The sequence below is a fragment of the Myiozetetes cayanensis genome, unplaced genomic scaffold (genome assembly GCF_022539395.1).
Source record: "Myiozetetes cayanensis isolate MyiCay16 unplaced genomic scaffold, myiCay2020 scf18, whole genome shotgun sequence".
Taxonomy (NCBI): domain Eukaryota; kingdom Metazoa; phylum Chordata; class Aves; order Passeriformes; family Tyrannidae; genus Myiozetetes; species Myiozetetes cayanensis.
In genome coordinates, this window is record NW_026087389.1 from 2,337,862 (window position 1) to 2,356,903 (window position 19,042).

Below are 19,042 nucleotides of genomic sequence, written 5' to 3' on the forward strand. Positions count from 1 at the left end.
CAGGGGGTGGAACTGGAAAATCTTTAATGCCCCTTCCCACCCAAACCATTGTAGGATTCTGTGGTCCAGTAAATGTTCGAACAGGAAAACACTCTTTGCTGAAGAATGGGAAATTTTAGGTTTTATTCCCAACCAGAAACAAAACAATAACAACAAAAGGAAAACTGCAAAGGACTAAACCCCCACCTCTTTGTGGCCACATCGGGCACCTACACTTTGACAGCTCTTTACCAACATGAAGGCACCCAAATTTCTGTCTGGGAGTCTCTGCAGTCCTCTGGTTACCAGCAAATTGCTTTAATGAAGACTTTGCATGGAAAAATATGCAAATCTCTGGGTGTTTTGGTTCACATAGATCTCACAAACAATGCCATAAAAATGAAGTTTCTCCCATAAAGTGGACTATGATGTGTTTCCCATCCTCTGAGGGCTGGGAGAAGCCCATGGATACAGCACCCTGCCCACCCTGAATGATGCTGGAAGCCTTAATAACCCCTGATGCTGTACTGATTAAAAAGCAGTGGCATCATTTGGGCTTTAGTTATTTATTTTCTTTTTCTTTTGTATTTATATTTATTTTTAACTTTAATTTCATTAAGTGCCAAGGTCTGTGCCAGCCCAGCCCAGAGTGCCCATGAGTCAATAAGTGCTTATTTTATTTAAAGTTGTGAAGTGCCACAGAGCAGCCCTGCTGTATTTGATGTCTTTAATTTAAAAAAAAAAAAAAAAAAAAAAAAAGAATCAATTTGTAGGGCTGGCATGATGGGGAGCAACAGCCATGATTTTATTTCAGATGTGCCTTTTAGTGGCTTTATGAGGATGTTTTATAAACAAGGTTTTAAAGTGCAAGGCGTGTTGTTATTTTATTTCCTCCCAACAGCTCATAAGTGAGAGAGCCAGGGATGTATTTATAGCTGGATGTGTTTATGGAAGGAATCTTCCAGCCACTGGAGGAAGGAACACACATCCCCTAATGCAGAGGAATGATTGGGAGCTCCTACTCAGGAATGTGGTGCCAGAACTGAATTAGACAAATTATTACAGCAATGTCTGCTCTGCACTACCTGCTACTGCAGAATCACTCTCATGATTTTCAGTGTCAGGGAGAGAGGAAAAATAAGAAATGTGGTGCTATTTTCATTGCACAGCTCTCTATTTTCTGCTCCTCATATATACATATATATAAATATATTTGTGAGTGTATATATATATATAAACATATAGGTAAAGCTCACTTAGTTACTCTCTTTTCTTTTTAATTTTTTTTACTTTTATTTCTAATTTTATTCTTGCCAAGAGTGAGCAGGTAAAGCTGCAGGAGATGTTTGTGCCCCTACCACTGGGTAGCACTTCAGAGCTGGGCATTCATTCCTTGGAGAAAGAAATTCCTTCTGAGGAAAGGAGTGAAAATGTAAATCCATAAACCCAAACTATTCCCTGCATTCAATCCATTACTTAACAGAATAAGTTTCACCTTTTGCCAAAAATAAAATAGGTACAGAACAGAGTTCTCTCTTCTAACATATAATTGTGATACTTGGATATAGGGAGAGAGGTTTGTGTATATTAAACAGGAGCAAAGATCTATTTTAGGAGTCAGACTTTAAGAGAAGTTTTCAAAGCCTTGTAAAACTCAGAATTGTTCTGTTAGGGAGTATCTGCTAACTGGAACAGAGTGGATTTATAGACCTTCTCTATAAAGTGATTTATCCATCTATAGTAATTTTGCTTTGCATATTTCAATAGACAATGCAAATATACAAATATATCAATGTAATAATACTGATTTATAAACTGCATGCAGAACAGATCATGGGAAATAAGAGTAAAAATATCTCATGCTCCAGAAGGGAAACGGTGATTCTGTGGTAGGTGGTGGGGAGCACCTGGTTCCTCACCCCAATTTTTGTTGGGAAGTGGGATTTGCTTGGCCAGGCTGGCCTGTTGGGGCAGCTCAACCAAGACAACAGCAAAGAGCTGATGGGATGTAATTAGTCAGATGTTTTAGGATCGAGGAGTTCTTTCCTCAGTTTGGGAAAACCTCGGAACAGTCACCATAAAGGGCTGTTCCATGCACTTCAGGTCACTGCAAAGCCACGTCAGCACCTCCCGGAGCGCCGGGGAAAGCTGGAACCGCAGGAGCACATTCCCTAAAACAGCAGGAAAATCAGCATTCCATCCTCTGGGACCCCGGGCTGCCCTGAGCCCTTCCCAGGAGCCCAGCTGCAGCTCCCAGTCCCTTGCTGGGTGAAGGGGACAGTGACAGCAGCGTTGGGAAGAGCAATAAGCTCTGAAAAAACAAGTTCGCCAGTTGAAGTGAGAAGCAGCAGCACCAGGATAATCCTCCTCTTCAAAATTCAAGTGCCTGACTGCCTTTTTACCAGCCCAGCCAGCCAGTCTGTTACCTGGCTAAGGCTGGGGGCTGGATTTAGCCCAGGCAGGGTAATTCCACAGGGGTTAAGCCTTGTAACTTCTTTGCTCTGCTCTGCATCAGCATTTGTCTCCTACTTTTCTCTGCTGGAAGCAGGAATACAAAAAAAAGTACTTCCAGCTCAGCCAGTGGATGATTTTTATCAGCTCATTTTAGTCAATAAAGAAAGAAGTCAATCACTCCTGGAAAATAGCACTTTCCAGGGCTGTATAAACCCAGGCAGTACAATCACAGGATAAATCAATAACTGCATTAATCAATAGGATGTAAACTGCTGATCTCTGTGGATAAATTGTACGGGTGTAAGAAGGCTTTCAAATAAATTCTGAGCCCACTCAAACTGCACAGGCTTTAAATCTACTGAGGGCAGTGGGACCTGGGGAAGATTTGTGCTGTTTCTCTTTAAAATCTCTGGGATAGCAAAGCTGCAGAGTAATGTAATTAAATCATGTTAGTAATGCTCACACACTCACATACAAAGTTTACTGGAGTGAGAGCTCCAGAAAATATCCCTTCACTCAAATCTGCCTGGAACAGGAGATTTCTGGAATTGTGTGGCACCTGTGGAGGAAAAGGCAGGGTGAATAAAGTGGGCAGGCCCTGGCACAGGGTGCCCAGAGAAGCTGTGGCTGCCCCATCCCTGGAAGTGTCCAAGGCCAGGTTGGACGGGGCTTGGAGCAACCTGGGCTGGTGGAAGGTGTCCCTGCCCATGGCAGGGGGTGGAATGGGATCATCATTAAGGTCCCTTCCAACCCAAACCGCTCTGTGATTCCACTTCTGTAATTTCTATGAAGAGAAAGGAGTGCCCAGAGAAAAGAAGGGACAGCTGAGCTGCCACCTGGTTATTTGACAGCCCCAAGAGCTGTAGGAGGTTTTGCCTCTCCAGGCACCTCCTTTTCTTATAAAACCTCCAAGGAAGCACCTCAATTTTTATTTAACCTGTTACCATAACATGGTCCAATGCTGGGCTTGTAAGGGAAAAATCAGGTTGTACCCGAGGAGAGGAGACTCCTGACACTGGAAAAGAGGCCGGAAAACCACCACAAGGAGGTAAAACAGGGAAATAATTTGGGAAAATTTGCGTTGGATTTGTCACTGTGGGTCTGAGTGTGTTGTGCAGAAAGAAGGAGGTGATGAAAGCCATGGAGTTGCACACAACAGCAGTGGGAATGCAGCAGGGATGGGCACAGGTGGTGGGGATGGGCTGAAGGGAGATTTCAAGCTTTAGTGCAATAATTAATAGATCTGCACTGAGCAGGGCAGGGTCACAGCAGCCCGTTCTGCCAGAGCAGAGACCAGAGCCAGGCACGGCAGTGCCTTAATTAACCTGGCCCACCTCCCACACCGGCTGTGGGAAGCTGGATTTACTCAAGTGCAGCAATTCCAGAGCCTCAAACGTGTCTTACAAAAAACTTCTGGTGTCCTTTTGTGTTTCAGAATTGCTCCAATTCATCCTCTAAGGATGATAAACATTTTTATCTGTCTTTCAGTGTTTAAATATATTGGTGCTTATAGAGTGGATTAAGTGAAGAAACAATACATAACACATCACACATAACAGTGTGATTAGTATGACATTTTAATTGCTACGTCAGGCATATTTTCAGTGATTAAGTGCTAGGAACTGATAAAAAAAATTTTCATATTAAAAAAACCTGCAATGATTGAGGCCCTTTAGAGGCCCTTGCTGGACAATGCTGTCAAAATGTCCAACTGACCTTTTCCTCGTGGTAAATTTGTCCAAGGGAGATTTTATACAAGCTGTTTTAATTTGATTTCCCCGCCCTCCCCCCTGGTTTTTGAATTAGATAATGGTCAGAGCAAGAGAAATGTCAAATCCTTACATATACTCTGCAGATGGCCAGGGGCCATTCTATATGAAGTCTCTGCAACTTTATTTAAATTTTTAGAGATGTATTTCTGGATGCATCATTTGCCACTCCTTCACATTTTCAGTTCAGAACAATCCTGGAAGTGTCATCCCTCCATTAACTCCCAGTCAGGAGCAGGAGGGAGCATGGAGGGATTATCCCAGCTCAGTGGAGGTAGGATGGGTCACCCCTTGGCATCAGCAATGCACAGACCATGGGCAGTACATGTTGCTACACGACCTGTGCTTTGAAGAGCTCGTCATCCTTTAGAAACAGCTCAGTAGTCCACTGTTGGTATCATCACCCCTCAATCCACACTCACCCAAAGGCAAACACAGCCCTGGGAGTGTCCAAGGCCAGGTTGGACGGGGCTTGGAGCAACCTGGGCTAGTGGAAAGTGTCCCTGCCCGTGGCAGGGGGTGGCACTGGATGAGCTTTACAGACCCTTCCAACCCAAACCAGTCTACCATTCCATTTTCTTGTGGCTACAGTTACTTGAGACATCAGATCTGGGAGCACTGAGATGCAGCAGCTCTTTGCCACTTCAAGGGAAATTGTGAGGGATGATCCTTGGAGGGGATCAAAACTATTGGTTTATTCAGGACAGGGCAACCTCTGCCTTATCTTTTGACCAGGGAAAGAGAAGAGTTGGAAGTGGGTTCCCTGAAGAGACAAAAATCCAGGGAGGGGTGTGGGGAGGGAGCTGAGATCCCCTCGGCACATCCCCAGACCTCCCCGAGTAGGTGAATCCTCTCCTCCACACAAGCCCTGCAAGCCACTGGGGGGAATTCTCTGTCACTGAGGTACATTCACATATTAATACAATCTTTTTCCACATTTACAACACATTTATTCCTAAGTGTGATTTAGAGCTCTGTGTCAAGTCGTCACCAGGGTTGAATTCCAACGACACGCTGGAAACACAGGGAGTTTCTGCACTTCAGGATAATGTTGATTTAGGGGCTGGTGCAATAGCCCACATGGGCTATTTTATTTAGTTTCTTGCCATTCCTATTCAAAAATTGCCCTATAAAAAAGGAAGAAGGTGTTAAATAAAGTTTAAATGCTCATAAATCTCAAAGAAACATCGTGTTTGGAGTGAAGGGAAACGTTTGGATAGACTCAAAATTGCTTTTTTCATGGAGAAATATTTTGTTGATGTGTTAAATTTAAAAGGAAAATCTCTGACTGTGAGTCTCTTTCATTTTTTGGTACTTTGCTTAGGTTATCAAAAGAAAATAGGTATTACTGTTCCAGCTATTTGAAAACTTTGGCTGTGATTTGATCCGGTGCCTCTGAAGTGTGGTGATTTTAGATCTGGTGCCTCTAAAATCTGTTAGAACTGGGCCCAAGTTTTCCTAATTTGGGTATCTTTGAGTGGAGCTTTTAATGCACATAGCTTGGTGCTAAAAATCAGGGGCACTGCAGAGTTTTTTGTTTGACTTTTTCCGTAGTTTTCATTTTGCCTTCTGGTTTTAGGGGATTTATGCTGTTCCTATTTCTGCAGTTTTTCCTGCAACTATGAGTGACAAAACTGCTTTTTGACCCTTTTTCTTTCTTTTTAATGAAAGCTCCCAGCCACCTGAACTCTTCCAGCATCACCTGCTTTCATAAGTTTTTCACACAACAAGGAGAGCTGGAATTCCACTGCTTTGGGCAGTTTGACCTGGTGAGGCACCAAAAAGAGAACTGGGGAGCTGAAGAGAAGAAAATGGACCTGCACAAGTTAGAGGGGTACAGGGATTTAGGGAGGATGGGCTGTCATGATATCAATATTTAAAGGTATTCTCCTAAAGACTGGTTTGTACTCCTCTCTTGAGGCAGAATATTCCCTTGGAAGTCCTCTCGAGGGGAGTTCAGCAAGGGAAGAGCTTCACTCATGTTCGTGGTGTTCCTCGGCCATTCCCTCCTTTCCAAAGGGTTTCTCCCATGGGAGTAACAGAACAGGCCTGATGTAGAAATGATGAGCTTAAAGAGCCTGATTTGGCTCCTCCACAGTGAGAAAAGAACCTCAGTGCTGCTCACAGAAGTGAGCACAAATCTGAAGAGGTGATTCATTGTTTGCTTCCACCGCAAGGAAAAATGTTTTTACTTCATTAAGGTATTATCCACTTCTTTCTAAACCATTCTCTTCTTTTGAAAGCTGTGTTAAACCTCTTCCTAATAACTCCTGTGATTATCATCTTTGCAGAAATCCCAGAGGACAGCCTTCTAAAAGTGGTATTTTATTTCCAGAGCCTCCCAGTAATTAAGCATCTCTCAGACCTTCTATTCAGCTGCATGTAACTGCTCTGCAGAAAAACCTCTTTTCACTTGAAGAGAAAGATGTTTTGTGTACACTTAACAGAAGCATTTCAGTTATGTTATGAAATACAAGAGTTTTAGATGGAGTTTAATGAAGGAAAATAAAGTGTACTCTTTGCTTAATGGACACGAGAAGGTCTGTGAGTGAACAAAGGTCCTGCTGGAGACCTGATGGGAAGGGATGATATAAAAAAAGCTCTTTAAAACTCGAGCAAATAATTGTCACCTCTATAAAACATTTTATTGAGTTCAGTGTGGGGATTGTTGAACATCATTAGGTGTAAGTGATCTTTAAGGTCCCTTCCTACCCAAATCATTCTGTAATTCTATGATTCTAAGAAGTGATATTTGCTTCCTGTGTTTTTGCAATGTTTTTATAATTTTTGATTTTATTTTATTTTATGGAGTTATCTCTGGAAGTTCAACTTATGGGGTCTGTGAGTGATTATAGAATCCTAGAATGGTTTGGGTTGGAAAGGACCTCAAAGAAGGACCAAAGTTTTGGCAGCTTCCTCTAGGAATTCACATTTTAGAATTCACATCTCCCTGTTAATTTGGCCTCCCACATCCGTGGATGAGAAATATATTTATTATCCTCTTTGAATAATTATCATGTACAGATGAACCTCCTGAACTCATTCATGTGCTTGGACAACACCACCCCCATTCAAAGAGATTCTTTTAAAACTATTGGGGGGTATTCGATTCACTTGTGGTTCTAATCAGTTACAAAGATGACACAACATGGAGTTGACAGTGGAGAAAAGAAAAGCTACTTGAGAATACGGTGAGGAGGAAGAAGAGCTCTCCCAATAATGATATCAGGCAGAAAAACCACCTTTTATCAGCCGTAGCTCAAGTTGACAGGAATGGGACTTCAAGTTTCGAGCATCTACTGACTTGAAAGCCACACTCTGGTGTTTAATTTGTCATTCTAATAACCCAGTAGATTGAAGGCCTTAATTAGATGTTTTTATTTATATTTCAAAACGATAAAAACCAGTGTTCTTCTCATTTCCCTGCATCCCCTGCCCAAAGATGAAACCACACTTTCAAGCTCCAGCAAAGAACATCAGGTGAGACACCAACTGAACCTGCTCGAAGGCAGATGTATTCCAATCCTCATCCAATAAAATACATTCAGCATCTCTCTAGTTTCGTTGATCAGAGCAGTCTTTGCATGAAAAAGTCCTTTGAAATGTGTCTGAGAATGTGTAAGTGTCTGATATTACTAAAGGAGGTTTCATTCAGGTCTGGTTCAAGGCTTGCTGATGCCACTGAAAGACTTTCTCTGGATTTCAATGGTTTTGGGTTGGTACATTTGATTATTTTTGTTTAAGTTTCCCTTTTCTGTAGAAAATAATCCAAATAATGCATTTTACAGCACCCTCTCTAATGCAGACAAGTGTAAAAAGTAAACAAATAGCTTTTATTTAATTGAAAATTGGAGGTTTTTTAGCAGGTTACATTGAAGAAGAGGAGATAAATAATATCCACATCACAAGAAACTGCAACTCTCTTTTTCCCTCAGTTCTAACAGCTTAGCACAGCCTTTCATGTTCAACACACCATTAAATGGGGTTTCAATAAGAACTACTTGTAGAAACTTCGAGACCACCCTCCTTATAATCCCAAATTATGTTTGGCACCGCTCCACTTAATTAATGAATGCACATTTTATCCAGTAACTTCAAAGCTGATTTTTAAAAATTCGTGTCATATCAATAATATTTCCTTAATGACAGACCACTTGTGCCTCCCTCCCCCAGCCCCAGTTTGTTCTGTACCAGGAATGTTGGTCATGGTGAAGGGTTAAGATCAAATCTACATGTTTTATTGTTAAAAGTCCATGGCTGAGCACTGCTTTAATCATCAAGGAAAAGGGATAATAAGAGCAGAGCTCAATAGCAGGATCCCAGATGCCAATATATGGTTTAGCCTTTGGGCTGCTTTTATTGTTCCAGAGCTTAAACCTGTAGAAATAGAAGCAGATAGAGGTGATTTTGTGTCACAAACTGGTTTTTATCATGCAGTCTGACATAATAATAATTGTCCTGGTTTCAAAATGAAACATCGGCCACAAATATTATATTTATTTATGTATGAAGTTGTAGCAGCACTTCCATGGAGTGGAAGTTTATCTTTCCACCTTTCCTGAGAATATCTGTTTTTAGAAGGGGTTTGTTGCAAAACTATTTATATATATATATATATATAAAATACAAAAATGCTTTATTTTTCATGAAGAATAAGATATTTCTGAGAGCAGGGGCTGGACCCTGGGCCACCCCACCCCAACCATGGATCAGGGCTGAACTTCTCCATCCCAGCAGAGCTCCAGAGCAGATTTAGAGCTGTGTGAAAGCTGCAGCTTTGGCTTCTCATTTAGCAAGAAATCTTCTTTCTGTGCCCTCCCCTGAGCACTACAGGCAAGGAGAGATGAGGAACCACACCAAAAATAAGGTGTTGTGCAAAAGAGTTTCTCCTCCACTGAATCTCAGAGTATCAGAGATTCATCTACACGTCCCCAGCATCGGCGAGCACCAGCAGGGAGGACACCTCTGGCCACAGGAAGGCTGTTAGTCTGTTGTACTTTGAGGCACAGGTTTCTTCTTATGCAACAGCATTCAGAGGGGAAAAAAATGTCTCACTTACTTGATATTTTTGGGATCCTGATTTCCTCGCTGCTGCTGCCATCCCCACCATCACTGACTGTCCTTATTTCTATGAGATAATCTTCTTCGAACGGGACCAGAAGTTCAGCTGAAGTGTTGTTTGTCTCCAGGATGTGTGTTTTGCTGTGTCTGTTTTGTCTATACAGAATCTGAGGAAAAATGGAGTAGAAAACAAGAGTTATTTAATTTATTTTTAAGTTTTAATGGGTTTTCTCTTTTTGCCTGAGAGATTCTTCTGTCCCAAAGTTTTCAGAGCCCTTTCAGCCTCCTGAAGAGCATTAAAAGCAATTTAGAATATGGAAATATATTCTGCAGGATTTTTTGATGGATACCACAACAGCCATTCGCCCCAAATTTTATAGAATCCCATAGAATCATGGAATGGTTTGGATTAGAAGGGACTTTAGGGATAACCCAGTTCCACCCCGTGCCGTGGGCAGGGACACCTTCCATGATCCCAGGTTGCTCCAAGCCCTGTCCAACCTGGCCTTGGACACTTCCAGGGATGAGACATCCCCAATTTCTCTCAGCAGAGCCTGTGTCTGCACAGAAGTACCTTATTAAAATTAGGATTAGGAAATCCCTATGCAATACACTTGTGCTCTTCTGCAGCTATGGAAGTTGGGCACACCTTTAAACAAGACTTCACCTCTTCTATCCAGAACTCATCTGACCCCTCAAGAACTGCATTTTTAAGGTGTTGTTTTTTTTTTTTCTTAATTTTACCTGTTGGTAAAATTTACCTGTGGTGAGAATTTATAGTCAAATAGAAACATCCACATGGACTTTTGTCTAAAACTACCACCTGCTCATGAAAACCTGGGACCTTGCATAGTAGATTGTTAATAAAGACCTGAAGAAAGGACAGAAACATGGGTAGTAGCATCTGGAATTCCACATTTCTACAACTATCCACGATGGATCCAGTGTTTTTTTACACTTAATCTTTGTGCTAATGAGTCCTTGGGCCAAGGTTTGGGGAGTCAAGACAGGATCCCACCCACCAGAACGGCCTTTTTCCTCCAAGAGGAGTTTCCTCCTTGCCAGCAATTCCTGACAGTTTAACTTGACAATCTTGTGACATATTTCTGCCAAGAAGAGCAGCTGAAGAGCAAAGCAGAAGGAGAATCAGGGATCACAGAATAAATACCACAGCATGAGACCTTTCCACAGCAAAATGTGATGAATGAAGGGAGCCAAGGACCAGGGGGGTTAAACACAAAGGCAAAAAAAAAAAAAAAAAAAGCATAATTGTCAAGTTTTGTGGTTTTCCCCGGTGTGTGGAGCTACTCAAACACACTCACTAAGGTGTAAAAGAACATGATCTCAAGGAAAATTGCAAGCTGAGGGGTTTTGTGCCTTTTTCCTCCCCAGACATAAATAACTGTGCAGACACTGAAATGCCTGGGAACATGAGGAGCTAGATCCTGAGCAAATTTCCTCGTGTAAGAACCCTCCAACTCTATTTTTACCACCCTCCAGCAGCAAAACAAGTCTTTTCAGGAGGGTTTTCAGACTTTTCAGTGCAAACAAACTTTAAAATAAATTTTTATTTCCTTTAAAAATAGATTTATGGGGGTGCTCTTTAGTTCATTCACATTGATCTTTACCTGAGCATCTTCCAACCTCTTTTCAAAGGTACATTTACAAATTGCCAGAGAGAGAGAGGTTTAAATATGTTTTATGATTGTCTTTAATGTTTAAGAGACTTTTCTCTACTTCTTATATAAAGTGTGAGACTCCTTCTCTGGAGATGTGAAAGCAAAAATCTTTAGGAAAATAAGATTACAAGGGAAAGGGGCAAGAGAAATCTGGTGTTGGGGACAGAAGATCCCTGTGTTGGGATAAAGAAACCCTATTCTGAATGAATATTTGTATAAACATTAGCCAATGCTTTACATACATATATTTATATATATATATCCCAGTATGTCCAGAAAAGTCCCAGTTTTCCAGGTAATGAACACTCACCTTTCACCAAATCTCTGGTTTTACCTCTATTATAAATAAATTCTCTGATTACTGAGGTAAAGAAGTGACTTACTTTGTAGCCCAGCACCTCTGACTCGTTCTCCATTGTCTTCACATGTTCCCAGTTCAGGCAGATTTTGGAATTTGTCAGCTTCCAGGCAATGTTTGCTGGGGGTTGACTTGGTGCTTTAAAAGAAAAAGATGCTGATAATCACAAGCCTACAAATGAACATTAATTTGATGGTGTAGTCCAATGAGCTGCTGACACAAGAGTAGCAAATGCATGGCGGGACTGAAACCTAAAAGAGTGAAAAACCCACTTTGCAGTCCATCATTGCTCTTGTACTGCTCAGAATAAAGATCTATTCATAGCACAGAACCACTTACTGGGAGGGTTCATTTTCAAAATTAGGAACAGCCTGCGAGTGTCTGACAGTTCGAGTTATATTTGATAGAGTTGGTTGAAGTAAGATGTTGTTCCTGTCTGTATTTTAATACACAGGAGGAGGTTTTGCTTTATGGGTCTTGGTGAAAGCCAAAACTAAGAGCAAACAAGACTTTTCATCAGCCACGAGGTCGCAGAGAGCTGCACATTAAAGCCTCCACGTGATCCAGCAGGAAACATTGCAGGATTTTATAAATTCCCAGCACAATGGGCTGAGAGGAGCTTTTCAAAGGCTTTTTGTGCCTTAAGTGCCAGGGCTTTGAAAATTTGCCTACGAGTGACTGAAATCCCGTGTGAGCAGGGGAGGTGGGAGCTGTGCCTTTGAACTGCACCTCAGGTTTGGAACATCATCATCATCATCTGCTGCTCCATGGCCTGTCCTCCTGGACCTGCCAGAGAGGAGGATGGCACAGGGGGCAGGGGGGTTGTTACAGGAAATAAGGATTTGAAAAGAATTCAAAATAGGGGGAGAGAATTTGGAGAAACACGTTATGAGTAGCCCAGCCCTGACTTTGAAATGCTCAGCTTCTGGAATCGTTCTCTTCTCCCCACAGTTGGTGATTATTGGATGCAACTTGGAAAATACTGTTTGTTTGGTAACATTTCCCTAATTTCTTTCATTTCCCATGGACATAAAATAAATTGGTGGAGCCTGCTGTTTCGTGTCTCTCTGCCTCATGAGGGTGCAGAAGTTTAATCCATCCCACTGCAAGGGAAAGGAGGTGGTGGTGGAGCTTCCAGGGGAATATCCATGGATGTCCTTCCATCAGCCACACTGCCAATGTGGGACAAAGATTCCTTTTCTTTCTGAAGGCATTTGTATACATTCACACACAGAAAATAATGAATTTATTTAAATGTTGCTTCAGACCTCTCTGTTGCTTTCAGCACATGTTTTATAAAAGAAATTGGACAGCAAAATAATCACAAGAGGTAAAGAATGTCAAATGCTTCATTGTACTCTGAAAAGTCTTGAAATCACCCAAAAATGGGTGAATACTGCCTTGGTTGAAGCTCTTTAGCACAGAAATTTGAAGATATCCTAATTCATGGTCTTTGGGCTGAAAAGCCACCACAGTAGCATTTTCAAAACAAAATTACCTGTTTTTTTTAAGCCAGGAAACAGAATAAGTGGTAGCACAGCACTTCCCCAAATCCATAGTAATATCCTCAAACAGAACTTCAGTAAACAGGTCTAAGATTAGCAGATCATTTCCTCAATTAATTTCTTGTAATCAACATCATCAAAGATAATAGAAGTCTCAAGTATCTGCTTAAGTTTATTAAATTAATGAAGTTCCTCTAATGGTTTAGGTTACACTTGGCTTTGTTGCTGTACTGAGCTGAGCTTTATCCAGGCAAGTTAATTCTAATATCCATATAACATAGATATACTACAGGGATATATGTATATATTTGGAGAGAAAAAGGAAAAGCAAAAGGAATTTCTGAACCCCACCACTAAAGAGGCTGAAGAGAACAGCTCCTAATGGAGCTGTGTGTCCATGGAAGGACATCAATTCCACTTGCCTAAGTAGTTTTAACTTAAACCAGGATGTCAACTTAGACCTTAAATTGATCTTAGATAAGTATGTTTCAATCAGAGTTGCACCTACCTGGCCAGAAGGACCATTTTAGCTTTGCTTAGTCTCTGCAATAAATGGGCTGCAGAGAATGTTGGGATCCTGGATGCTGAGCAGGAAGACAGAGCTATTACTTTGGAGCTCCATCTCCTGCTGTAGATGCACGTTGTTTGTATTCTCCTGACGTATTATCTCATATTGAAAGTGCTTGCATCTTGCAGAGACAGAGCTTAAAAATTTAATCTATATATTTAAATATTAAAAAGGTTATTTTGACTTTAATTTTTAAATGAACCATTAGCACGATCCTGAATTTGACAGAAGATAAAGTCGATGTAAAACAAAAGCAAATTTATTCCTTCTATGTCTTGTCATTCCACTGCCTTGTCTTTAACTTGTCTTTCTTATGCACAGAAGAATAGAGAAAAATTTCCAGGGGTGAGTCTATTTTCCATTGAGAAATGGACTGTGAGAAGATTCATAAAATGATAGAATGGTTTGGGTTGGAAAGGACCTTAAAGCCCATCCAGTGCCACCCCCTGCCATGGGCAGAGACACCTTCCATCAGCCCATGTTGCTCCAACCTGGCCTTGGACACTTCTAAGGATAAGTCCTCCTTGAGTCCTTAAGAAATATCTTCTCTGGCTTTATTTGGGTTTATTTTGTCTACATTAAAGATGTTTTTTGTGGTAAGTAAAAGTCAATTAATTCATTTTACACTTGGAGTAATAACCTGGAACAGCACATAGACAAGAGGAAAACTGGTGAAAGCTGGGAGAAATATTTCCCTTTCATGCAAAAGGGCTAGTCAATTGTTTACTGGGAAAGTATAGTCCAAGGAAAGAACCTCAGTATGTGGTTTTGTTTCTACAATCGCAGAAAATTAAAAACAAATAATAACTAAATAGCATTTATATGAATTTATCCCTTATGCTGCCCTCTGTAGTGCAGTTTAGAGGTCTCAAAAAACCTCTGGCTTTGGAGCAGTCAACAGTTTTCTTTAAAAAACCCCAAACCAACATATTCTCACACCCAAATTTATTGTTTGACCTGTGGAACATCTTTGCTTTATTGACTCTGCATGTCTTTGAAACCCCCTGAAAGCGAGTCTCCTCTATTCCAATGGAAACACAAACCCTTCCCAATGGAAGAAGAGACTCATTTCTTAGCCACAGATTGTGTTGTTTAATTTTTATGATGGAATCTGGGATCCAGTTTTCTCTGATGTCGAAACATTTGACGGGGGATGGGCTTTACTGCCCAGATTAAAGTACTCACGTGACTTTTTGGTGGTGACATTCACCGGGGGGCTGGAGGGCCCTGTCCCTGCAGTGTTGTAGGCCCTGACTGTTGTAAAGTACAGGGTGTTAGCTCTTAGTCCTGTGATGTTTTTGGCTGTCACATTCCCGCTGACTCGGACTTTCCCGGCCGTGCTTTCCTTGGGATCGTCCGTCCAATACAACACCTGGAAGGCGAGGACAAAGAACAGGCGAGTCGTTGTTTCCCGGCAGTTAGAGAAAAATTCAAGGAATGTTTCAAGGAATATTTTTTTGCACTCAAAACCAGCAGGATGTAGAACCTGATGGATCCCTGAGCCCCAGGCTCACCTCGTAGCCCAGCACCCTGCCCGTGTGCCGGTTCCACGCCAGGGGCTGCCAGGACACCTCCACCTCCGCCGCCGACACGCTCAGCGCCGACACCCCCACGGGAGCGATCTGCGGCTCTGGGACAGGGGAAAACACAGCTGGTGGGACATCAGTGGTGTTACAGGGAGGGAGAGTCAATAAAACAGGGAAAGGTGTTGGGGAGCAGCAGGGAGAGGCTCAGGAAAGCCCGGCGTGATCTCTACTTATTATGAAATGTCAGCAAAACCTGGTTTTAAAATCGGTCTTTACCCGTCTGCTGGGATGGATTTTCAGAGGAGATCAGCTGCACTGAGTGGCCTGAAAAACTAGACCCTCTGAAAGCTACACCTTTGAAGGTCTCCTGATTTTCCCAGCACAGTCAGCAGGAGCACCCTGAGAACAAATCATTAAAATATGCCCTCTACTGACAATGATTCTGAAAATCTGCCCCTTGTTTTTTTAACTTCCATTTCCCATCTTCTGCCTCATGTATCTTGTCAATATTCAATGAGCAGGTTTAAACAGGCTCTTTAAATCCCTGATCACACCTGGGACCCACTGGTGCTACACACCCATTACTAATAAGAATAGCACATTACCATCTTCTCCTGAGTAGATGATGGATATGGAGCTCAGGGTCCCTTCTCCCTCATCGTTGTAGACACCAACTTTCACTTCAAAAGGAGACAGAGGTGTGATGCTCTCGTTCCTATAAACATATTTGCTTGATTCCACCGAAGCCACAGCTGCTTTTGTCCAGGTGGCAGAACCCAGAGGTCGGAACATGATGATGTAGCCAAAACCTTCCCCATTCTGGAGCTCCTCCGAAACTGGCTGCGGTGACAAGGTGGGCAGTCAATAAATGTTTGCAATTATACACTGCTTTAATTGAATCTTCATCCTCTGACTATATTTTCCTGGTATTGATTTAGTTGACTTGTGCCTTCGAGGAGATAATAATGTTTACTCCATCAGTCAATGGGATATTGAAGCAAAAAAATCAAAATAATAAATCTATCGAGGCAATCAATTCAGAAACAAAAGATCTGATCAACTCCATTAAAGTTATTCTCTTTCAGGCATGAAGTTTGCAAAATTAAAAGCATTTTACTCAGTAAATGTTGTAGCTAGGGTTTCTTTTTTCCCCAAAGGAGTATAGGAATGTTAATTTTAAATAAATTGTTTTAGAGGGAAAAAAGACTTGGGAAAGGAGCAAATGTATACACAGAAATATGTGTCAGCTGTATAATTGCTGCATAGGAGTACAGTACTTATGTCTTCTTTTTTAGCAGAGAGAAAGTCTCAAGTGCAGGGACACATTCTTATTTAAGTTTATAGAACAGGAACCTTACTGCAAGTCAACAAAATTAATGTTTCTATTAATAAAACCTCATGTCAAGATATGTAGGAATGTCTCATCCTGAACAGGCAATTACATCAACACCGTGTCCAGCAAGAGCTTCATTGTTGGCATGGGATAAAAATACTTCCACATGGGCTTCTCAAAGCAAGAGAACATTTCTGAAACAAACCCAGTGGGAGGAAAGAAGAGTTTCTCAGTAAAACTTCATTTGTTTCAGGTGCATGCATAAAAGTGAGGGGCATGGAAAAGCAGGCATGGAAAAGGGTGCAAAAGGAGAGGAAGACACAGGGGCAGAGTCTGGTTCCTGGCTCCAACCCCTTCACCTGCAGAGAAACTCCTGGGAGCATGAATGGGGTAAGAACACGGGAGAAAAACCATCAGGAAACACCTCAGAAGTTTTCAGAGCAATTATTTTATTCTTTTCTCCATAATTTCCTTCTAATTCTAATAACAACTCACATATAACAACACGTGTCTCTCCTTAAGTGTTTTGCAAACATTAATTCCCCAGTGTGCTCCTTTCCATCTCTTTTCCAGCCCTGAGAGAGTTAAGTGTGAGGGATGATGGTGCACTGGGGATTTATAAAAGTTCAAGCTACTTTCTAGAGCATTTAATTTGTTTCTGAGGCTTCTGTGACCTCAGATTTAATCAAGATGCTTAGTGAGTGCATCACAGAAAGCTGAGAGTCGTGTTCAGCGTTGTTAGCTGGGCATAATTAGTATTTCTTCTGACTATTTTTCACAACACACTATGGAGTCCAACAGGATAATTTGATTGAGATCTCTCAGGCTGGTTTTGATTTTCATGTTCTTTTGCTCCCAAAGAGTAAATCAGTAGAGGAGAAAAAAAAAAAAAAAAGTGTGAAAGATGCAGATGGAGGAGAACTTAGTCCAGGAAAAGTGAAGTTTCACTGTTTGCAGTGTGGGGAGGGCAAAACATTGGCACTGACATGGATTATTTTTTCTTTTGAGCTGATTGTTTTCAGTTTGACCAAGCACCTGTCCCATCAGTGCCCAGAGGCTGCCTGCCTTCCTCCCCACGCCTGTGGGAGCTGCTGGATGGCTGGACAAGGAGGGCTCCTTCCCACACCACCCACTTCCCACCCTCTGAAATGACCTGTGTTCACCCTTTGCCACTTGTATGGTATTAAATGTTCTAAAAATGTGTATTCTTTGCTCTCACTGGAGTGCTGGAGAATTAAAGGGCTCATCTCCTTTAACACATAATAGGATATGTCTTGTCAGCACAGCGTTCCAGAATGGGAAACATGTAAACAAAAGTGGGAAAAATGTAAATGCAGAAAATGGCCAAGCAGATTAGTGTGTTAAGCACCTGCTGTACAATGGAGATAAGAGGGTTATACAGACTTCTAAACATCTTCACAACATGCCTCTTAAAATGTTTATTTTTATAAATTGTTGGCTGTAACGCAGCAAACTTGCTGTATATCTTACAGGCTGTTTTCCCTCCACATGCAGGGGGAAATGCAGGCTCAGCCACAGCCAGTGACCAAAAAAGCCTTTGGATTTCAGCAGGCTTGTGATTTCACCCAGGGATTCTCCCCCATTAGCCATCTTAGGTTAATTGAGCTAATTACCTCCCATGTGATGACCAGCTCGGAGCGGCTCCCTCCTCCTCCGCTGATGTTCGTCGGTGCCACCACGGGAACTGGAGGAGAAAAGATGTTGGTACTTGTGACTGGTTCCCCAAGGCTCAGGACTGGGGCCAGTGCTGTTTAATAACTTTAAGGATGATCTGGACAAAGGAGTTGAGGGCACCCTCAGCAATTCAGATGGCACTAAGCTGGGGGGGATTGCTGCTCTGCTGGAGGGCAGGAAGGCTCTGCAGAGGGATCTGGACAGGCTGGATCCATGGGATGAGGACAACCTACAGCACTTGCATCACAGCAGCCCCATGGAGCACTCCAGGCTCGGGGAAGAGTGTGTGGAAAGCTGGAAAAAGTCCTGGGGGTGCTGGTCAATGCAGCTGAGCATGAGCCCAGGTGGGCAAGAAGGCCAGTGGCACCTGGCCTGGGTCAGGAATGGTGTGACAGCAGGACCAGGACAGGGATCATCCCTCTGTGCTGGGCACTGCTGAGGCCACACCTCAGTGTTGTGTCCAGTTCTGGACAAGGTGGTGATCAGTCAAAGGTTGGACTTGATGATCCTGGAGGTCTTTCCAGCAAGGATGATCAGAGCCTTTCCCAGCTCACATGCAGCTATCCCACCTTCCAACAGGTAGAACAGGGATTCTACTGCACAACAGCCTGTTTTAAATGAACTGAAATTATGTTTACACATTTTCAAGTTTCTAAGGCTGAAGCCACAGATGTATTTGATACATGAGTACCCTGGTTCAAAAAATTAATTAAAGAAGCTTGGAGCATCAAGTATCTGACATTATTATGCCTCATCAACTAATTGGCAAAATGATGTTCCATTCAGACTGTAGCTGCAACACTACTGATTTACTAATTATGCATTTGTTCGGTAAACATGTTGTTGGAGCAATATATTAATTTTTTTTAATTGGCTGGATGCTTTTCTTAGGAAATTCAAAGCTCACACTTTGCTTTTCTCCTCCCAAGACTGTAAGTGACCAAAAGTTGGTTGATTAGAGCTTGATCTCCCCAGCACTGCCCCAGGTGTTTGGCACCAGGGGTGCAGGGTTGAGATCAGGCTCTGTGTTGGTGTTGGAGGCTGAAGGGGCTTCTCATCACTCAAAAGGCTCTTGGGGGAGGGGCAAACAGAATATCAGCATTTCCTGCCTCTTG

General features: G+C 42.1%; 1 protein-coding gene across 4 annotated transcripts in view; it reads right to left on the reverse strand.

The window, feature by feature from the left end:
• Window positions 1–8,014: 8,014 nt before the first annotated feature.
• Window positions 8,015–19,042, reverse strand: part of CNTN6 (contactin 6) — a 124,511-nt gene continuing 113,483 nt past the window's right edge. For all 4 annotated transcript variants that reach the window (XM_050313248.1, XM_050313247.1, XM_050313246.1 and 1 more), the window contains 7 exons: window positions 17,867–17,937; window positions 15,505–15,739; window positions 14,888–15,003; window positions 14,559–14,745; window positions 11,326–11,438; window positions 9,262–9,430; window positions 8,015–8,579 (listed from right to left, as the gene is read on the reverse strand). In XM_050313248.1, the coding sequence (XP_050169205.1) occupies window positions 8,479–8,579; window positions 9,262–9,430; window positions 11,326–11,438; window positions 14,559–14,745; window positions 14,888–15,003; window positions 15,505–15,739; window positions 17,867–17,937 (992 nt within the window). In that variant the 3' untranslated portion in view covers window positions 8,015–8,478. The remainder of the gene's footprint in view (window positions 8,580–9,261; window positions 9,431–11,325; window positions 11,439–14,558; window positions 14,746–14,887; window positions 15,004–15,504; window positions 15,740–17,866; window positions 17,938–19,042) is intronic.